This window comes from Phytophthora cinnamomi (genome assembly GCF_018691715.1).
Source record: "Phytophthora cinnamomi strain GKB4 chromosome Unknown Contig38, whole genome shotgun sequence".
Classification (NCBI taxonomy): Eukaryota; Oomycota; class Peronosporomycetes; order Peronosporales; family Peronosporaceae; genus Phytophthora; species Phytophthora cinnamomi.
The window spans coordinates 1,640,871-1,647,967 of record NW_027150971.1 but is presented as its reverse complement, the minus strand read 5'-3'; the positions used below and the strand labels follow the sequence as shown (position 1 = coordinate 1,647,967).

The 7,097-nt window shown below is 49.5% G+C and overlaps 2 protein-coding genes across 2 annotated transcripts; both read right to left on the bottom strand.

Moving 5' to 3' along the window:
• Positions 1–2,724: 2,724 nt before the first annotated feature.
• IUM83_03417 (Gag-pol Polyprotein) lies at positions 2,725–3,180 on the bottom strand (the record flags this gene model as incomplete). Its single annotated transcript, XM_067927417.1, has 1 exon — positions 2,725–3,180. One exon carries the CDS (start codon positions 3,178–3,180, stop codon positions 2,725–2,727), a length of 456 nt encoding a protein of 151 aa, XP_067791966.1.
• Positions 3,181–3,666: 486 nt separating this feature from the next.
• Positions 3,667–3,960, bottom strand: IUM83_03416 (uncharacterized protein; the record flags this gene model as incomplete). The annotated part of the gene is made up of 1 exon (XM_067927416.1): positions 3,667–3,960. The coding sequence occupies one exon, from the start codon at positions 3,958–3,960 to the stop codon at positions 3,667–3,669; it is 294 nt and encodes a 97-aa protein (XP_067791965.1).
• Positions 3,961–7,097: the final 3,137 nt, after the last annotated feature.

The window sequence follows — 7,097 nt, the reverse complement described above, 5'->3', positions numbered from 1 at the left end:
AGATGAATACTAAGTAAAAACGACAAAATATTTGCAATGCACAATATTATATGGTTTATTGTGATGCCCTTTTTGTTGTTGTTATTTCTTTACATACAATGTTTGAATCACGTGACATCATATAAAAGTGTATTGTATATTTCAAAGTGGTTCTCAGCGTGAGTATGTTTTGTGATAGATTATTGGATCATTGATGTTTTAGAACTATGATTGTTGTGTCAGCAGTAAAACCTGTAACGCTACCTTACGGCGTATTCCGATGCAGACTATACCAACTGCCCAGACACTTGGCGGTCTATTGGAGGCTACATCACATACATGTACGGAAGTCCAATCTCCTGGCAATCTATGAAGCTTCACCCAGTAGTGCTATCTACCACAGAGGCAGAATACCTAGCTCTGTGCCACTGCATACAGGAACTCATGTTCCTAAGTTTACTGTTGTTGGAACTAAATCACAACAGCCCACATGCCATCACAATATATGAGGACAACCAAAGTTGCATCATATAACCCGGAATTATGCGGTCCGCATTCCAGTGGGCCTTGCCAGGGTTGGCTAGGAATTGACTGACTTCTCTCAGGAAATATGCCAGATCCGGTCGAGTCCCCGTCATCAAGTACATGAAGCTACCGACTGCCTCTCTGTACGGGATCGCTTTCATCTCATCCTTATCCGAGTCTGTCTGTGGGCGCATGTCCTGACAGAGCGTTACGCTCTTGTCTGTGGGAGTTCCCACTGGGTGTGCATAGGGATGGTTGAAGCGGTCCAGTACTTTGGTAGCGTACTTTTCTTGGTGGATGAAGATGGATCTGTTTTTACGATCACGAACAATGGACCACCCCAAGAGGTACTGTGCTTCACCTAGATCAGACGTTTTAAAGCGCTTCTTGGTAGCGTCATTGATGTGGTTGATGATGCGAGTTGTCGGTGCAGTGATGAGGAGATCGTCGACGTATACGAGGATATAGCATGTCTGACCGTCAATCTCTCCAATGAACACGCACTGATCTTTGATCAGTTTGCGAAACTTCATGGCTTTCGGCTCTGAAATATGTCTGATAGCCAACAATGTGTACATTTAGGAGAGGTGTGTTTTGAGCTCTTCCTGGTCTTCGGTGTCATTCACTAGTGCCTTTATTGCATCAATTCTCTCGTCTAGCTCTGTGGCTTTCGCTATCTTAATTGTCTTGCTGCTTGCTTCAGCCGTGAGGGCATCGGTAGTGTGTTTGAGAATGGCGGGTAATGGTGGTAGCACCTGTGGTGTTGATAGAATAGGTGTTCGTTCAGTCGTAGAACTGAGCACATTTGGTGATGTGTTTGTGTTGAGAAATTCCAATTGAGGAAATTCATGCCTACGGAAAGTGTCATCCCTGCTGTATATGGTGCGGTTTTCCTGAGTGTCAAGTTGCCTATATCCTTTTTTGTTGGATGGCAGCCCCAGGTACACGCATTTGCGAGATCTAGCTTCGAGCTTATTACGGTAAAACTCCGGGATGTGTGCATATGCCGTGCATTCAAACACTTTGATGTAGTTTGCAGAGGGTTTCCTCTTAAACCACTTTTCGTGAGGGATGACTTTGTCCGTCACATGATATTGAGTTGATCTGCGACGTGCTTGATGCATTCCCCCATAACACTTGCGGCAGGTTTCCGTCAATGAGAAAAGCTCAAGTTCGCTCAAGAAGAGTGCGCATGCGCCTCTCCGCCGCTCCGTTTTGTTGAGGAGTGTAGGCGTTTGTGAACTGAGCATGGGTGTTATATTTGCTAAAGACATCCTATATTTTCGTATTCTCTAGCGTTGTCACTTTGCAAGTATTTGGTTTCATCGTCGTGTTTTTATCATGGTAGTGAACCTCACCAACTTCTGCACGGAAGATGTTCTTGGCTTTCTTTCTAAAGTCTTCATAGGACTCGTACAGATCTGACATTCGTTTAATTACGTAAATAAACATGTAACGAGTGTAATCGTCGATGAAAGTCAGGAAGTATTGGCATCCTGAGAGTGTGGAGACCGGTAGAGGTCCTGCCATGTCAGTATGAACCTTTTCAAAGGGCAATCGTGCCCTTTCAACTGTACGTTTATTGAATGGATTACTGTGGGACTTAGCATATGTGCAGGCCGAGCAAAAGTTGTCTCGTTTTGGGTCGAAGTTCGACAATCCCATGTCCGTGACGGTGCTTTCTTAGCCAGATCCTGCATAATGCTGAAGTTAGGATGACCCATTCGTTTGTGCCATAACAGAACATTGTCAGACGTACCTGAGGTGGCCACATGGGCTTCTTGATCAAAGTCTGTTGGCTTGGCTTGGAACTGGTAGAGGGACTTGCCGTCCCTAGTCTTAGGTTCGAGCTTGACGTGGTGAGCGAAGAACAGGACGCACTTCTTTGGCGTTCGGGAAGTTGATCTTGAAGTCATTTCCAACGGCTTGGCAGACCGAGATCAGGTTAAACTTCAGGTCGGGTGCGTATAGCACGTCATCGAGAGCGATGACCCGCTCCTTCCCTCGATGTCCTTGATTTTCATCTCCACATCGTCCTTGATTTTCATCTCCACATCTCCAGTCCCTTGATGGGAATTTGGTGATTTCCACCGACCGTGACGGATTTTCCAGCAGTGGGATTGAGTGTCTTGAACCACTCCGGGCAAGACGTTAGATGACGGGTGCAGCCAGAATCGACAGTCCACGTGGGACCATGGTCGGATTCGAGGGCAGTGAGGCTCAGTTCTTCTGGCCTTGGCTAAGGTCCAGCGTCGTGAATGCAACGATGCCATAGTCACTGTTGTCATGGTCATCACCGTTTCGGCGGTCATGATACTTGTCGCGCCCTTGAGGTCTGCCATGGTTTCCATTGCGCGAGGCCTTGTTGTTGTTGCGGGATTGGTTTCCATCCTTGCCATTGTAGTTGCCCTTGTAGGGGTGCTGGCGTTGCGGCGTCTGTTGCTGTTGTTGTTGCTGCTGCTGCTGCCGGGGTGGTTTCGTCTTGAAATTAGCTGGAAGTACCGTTCCTGCCTTGACTTGGCCATTGTAGAGGTGACGCTGCAGGGTGTAGCACTCAACCATGTCGTGGCTGTCACGGTGGTAGTAAGTGCACTTGAGCGATGACACCAGGGCCGTGTCCACCTTAGATGGGGCTACCACGGGAACTTGTTCGGGTGCCAAGGCTGGCATAGCCATTTCAGCGCGGGTCTCCGGAGATTCTAGAATCCCTTGTTTGAGCACATAGCGGTTGCGAGCTAGTTCGTTCTGAGTCTTAGTCTCGATATTGCGCTTGAGGTCTTCGTACGGGATGAACTTCCTGCTGCCTTTCCAGACTGCGAGTTCGGGCTTCCAATCAGTCGGCAGCGAATGATCCAGATAGAGCAATTTCTGCTCGTCGCTGAGCACACTGTTCGTTGAATCAGCGGCAGCCTTTATGGCACTCTCTAGGTCGACGATAAAGGTTGCGAGGCCACTTCCTTCTTCATACTTCAAGGCCATGAGGTACGACTGGGTGTAGTGCAGGTCGCCGTTTACGGCTGCACCTTCGTACTTGCTACAGAGTTTCTGGTAGATCTCGCACGCCGCAGTCTTCTACTTGACCATGAGGACGAGTTGGTCATCGATGGTCTTGATTAGGAACGCGTTGGCCTTCGCTTACATGAGGCGTAGCTTCCTGGAGCTCTATTGTTGGCTCTTGGCCTTCAGATTCTCAGCTCGGTCCAACGCTTGTTGCTTTTGTGCAGCGAAAGACTGGACCACGGGCACTTTTTTTTTCATGTCCACATCGCCGTCGTCTCCAATGGAACCATCCGACCTGCCATCAGAGGACCCACTCGATGAGGAGTCTTGTTGCAAGTCGGGCTTGGCCACGTCATGCTGCTCGGCGAGCGCTGGGTTGAGTTCTTCGTCCTGGCCGAGGTCGACGTCGGAGTCGCCAGTGTAGTCCGGTTGGGTGACGAAGCCGAGGGGATTCATGCCGTCGAGCGCAGCGGTGACGCGGGTCTTCCAAATGACGAAGTTCCTGCCGTTCAGGCGAGGAAAGTCACGGTCGTTCACGGGAGATGCTTGCGTTGGGCTCATAATCTGTTAAGGTTTATCTTAGGAGGGCGAGGAGAGAGGAACGAGCTTGAGGTCGAGGAGGTGAAAAGAGTTGTGTTTTAAAAAGTTAAGCTGCCGGTAGGAGGTTTTTGCCGTTGTTGCTACAGCTACTCATCTGGATATGGATACATTGTGTAAGGTACACATACTAGTAACTGTTAAAATGAACAGTATACTGTAGGTAACTCTCAACAATATATTACTCTTAACCTCTTATTCCTATGCCTACTACTCTAGGTCCGATGTCGGTACCTGGAGGCAAAAGAGGAAGTGAGCTCGTCTTCGGACTGCGTCCTCGACAGCTCACTCCTCGGCCTCTTGTCGTCATCGCACTATGGATGGCAGGCAGCTCTCTGCCTGTACTATCCAGATCGCAGCTGGCGATCTGAACATCTTCCTCTCGTACTTGCTAATATAAATATTAACACCTTAACGAGGTTTTTCTTTCATTATTCATTTACTCGACTGGCAGACAGGCGTTGCCTGCTGCCATTCTACGAGCGGGGCGCGCGCTGCGCGCCTCCTCCTTCAACACTCCCACTAAGTACTAAGGGACAATTTCAGTTCGCGAACGCCTAGTTTCTCTCTTAGTTTCAGGAATTGTTTTGTGGGAAGAGCTTTAGTGAGAATATCCGCTGTCATCTCTGTTGTAGAGCAATAGGCTATCTTAAGGCGACCGAGTTCAACAAGGTCCCTCGTAAACAGATAGCGGATCTCAATGTGCTTATTTGCTTTGTGATTTCCAGGGTTTTTCACAATGCTGATGGCAGCGTTGCTGTCACACCATACCTGCACTGGTACCTTTTGAGGAAATCCCATTTCTCCCAGCAAATGCCACAACCACTCACTTTCTTTGGCTCCCTCACTTAGTGCGATAAGTTCAGCTTCAGTAGTAGAGAGTAACACGCCTCCCTGTTTGCTACTGCACCATGACACACTCGCTCCGGCCATTTGGATCACATACCCAGTTACGGATTTACGTTCTTTTGATTGACACGCGAAGCTCGCGTCAGCGTACACTTCGTAAGCCACGTCTCTCGTTTTCCATCGAGAAACAGACCGTACGTTGACGTCCCTTTCAAGTATTTGAGTACTCGCCTAGCTGCATCCCAATGCGTGCGGTTGTAGCAAGATAGAAATTTGCTTAATTCTCTAACCGCGTTGGCGATATCCGGGCGTGTGCCACGGACCAAATATTGGAGTGAGCCAACAATACCTCTGTAGTCAAAGGGCTGCGCAGCAATTTGCTCTGCGCTTAGTTTCGTCTCGGGCTCGAGTACGAGGCCAGGCACTTGTGGTGTCATTACTGGCGCGCATTCGCCCAGTTTGTACTTTCTAATCAGCTCTGCAATGTACTTGCGCTGTGAGATCATCACCACACGCTGATTTCTATTGCAGTGCACCTCCATCTTGAGGATATAATGAATGTCGCCCAGGTCTTTCATTTTGAACCGGTTTGGCAATTCGGCTTTCAGCCTGTTAATGAGTCGCATATCTCGTGATCGTCAGATCATCGACATATACCACGACTATGATCCATTCTTCTCCCACTTTTTGCACGTAGATGCAAAACTCTTTGTGGCAGCGTGCAAAACCCATCGACGTCAAAAAGGTATGTAAAACTCGATACCAGCTGTGTGGGGCTTGCTTCAGGCCATAGATGCTCTTTTGAAGTCCACAGACCAAATGCTCATGGCCTCGCTTCGCAAATCCGTGACGTTGCCTCATATAGATCTTTTGCTCTCCGTCCATCGTGCCGTTCAGAAACGCCGTATGGACCTCCATCTGATGGATATGACAGTCCTATATCGTTCCAATCGCCAGCACTAGGCGCAGTGACTCGAATCGTGCCACTGGTGCGTATACCTCGTCACAGTCTACCCCAAACTCCTGGTGGTTGCCTTGTGCCACGAGGCGTGCTTTGAACCGCTCGACAGTCCCGTCAGCGTTGTAATTTACAACTAGTACCCAATGACATGGCAAAGCCTTACGCCCAGGTGGCAGGCGTACGAGTCTCCACGTTCCATTCTCAATCAAGGAGTCGTACTCAAGTTCCAGAGCCTGTTTCCACTGCTCTCTATAAGGCCCACTCAACGCGTCTTTGAGCGATCGTGGTGTAGGCACTCTGTGCTCTAGAATGTCTTGCGCAACGTTGTGCTCTAACAGTGCCTGGAAGCACTGATAGTCCGAGTATCTCTTCGGTTTCTTCGCCTCTCGACGTGGGCGGGGCTCGCGCCTCGGTGGCGTATCCACGAGTCCCGCACGTCGGCGTTCTTAGCTCCCACCGCTGGGTTACTGGTCTGCGCAGATTCTTCAGCTCCCACTGCACCAGTAGACCCTTCCACAGGTTCTCCAGCTCCCACTGCTCTCGTAGACTCGGTTGCAAGTGCATCGGCTCCCTCTGCTGCGGGTAACTCTCGCGCGGCAGATTCAATTGTGAGGGCCTCATCAGTCTGCCCGAACGCTCGCTAGACCATGGTGGCTACATTGGTCGTATCGAACAACACGTCTCGTGATTGGATGTACTTGTTGTTGTACATGTCCCAGAGTCGATAACCCTTCGTTTCCTCCGACATTCCGAGGAACCGGCACTTTACGGCACGAGCAGACAGCTTCTTGTCCTTTCTTAGGGCGGCAGGGATATGCGCAAAGCACACAGAGCCCCACACGGGTAGCTTGCTCACGTTGGGAGGTGTCTCATACACCATCTCATACGGTGTCTAATTTCCCAACCGCGCCATAGGTGTGCGATTTTGCACATACGTCATGTACATAAGTGCCTCTGGCCACCACTTATGTGCCATATCAGCGTCTTTCGATGCGCAGCGAACTCTGTCCAGTTTGCTCTGATGATTTCGCTCTGCAGCACCACTCTCTTCAGGGCTGTAGGCATTCGATGTTTGGAATACAATTCCTTTGCTTTTACAAAAGCTTTTAAAGGCTGCATTCACAAACTCCGTTCCTCCATCGGACCTGATCCGACGAATCGTGAACTTTCCCTCACGCTCCAGCTG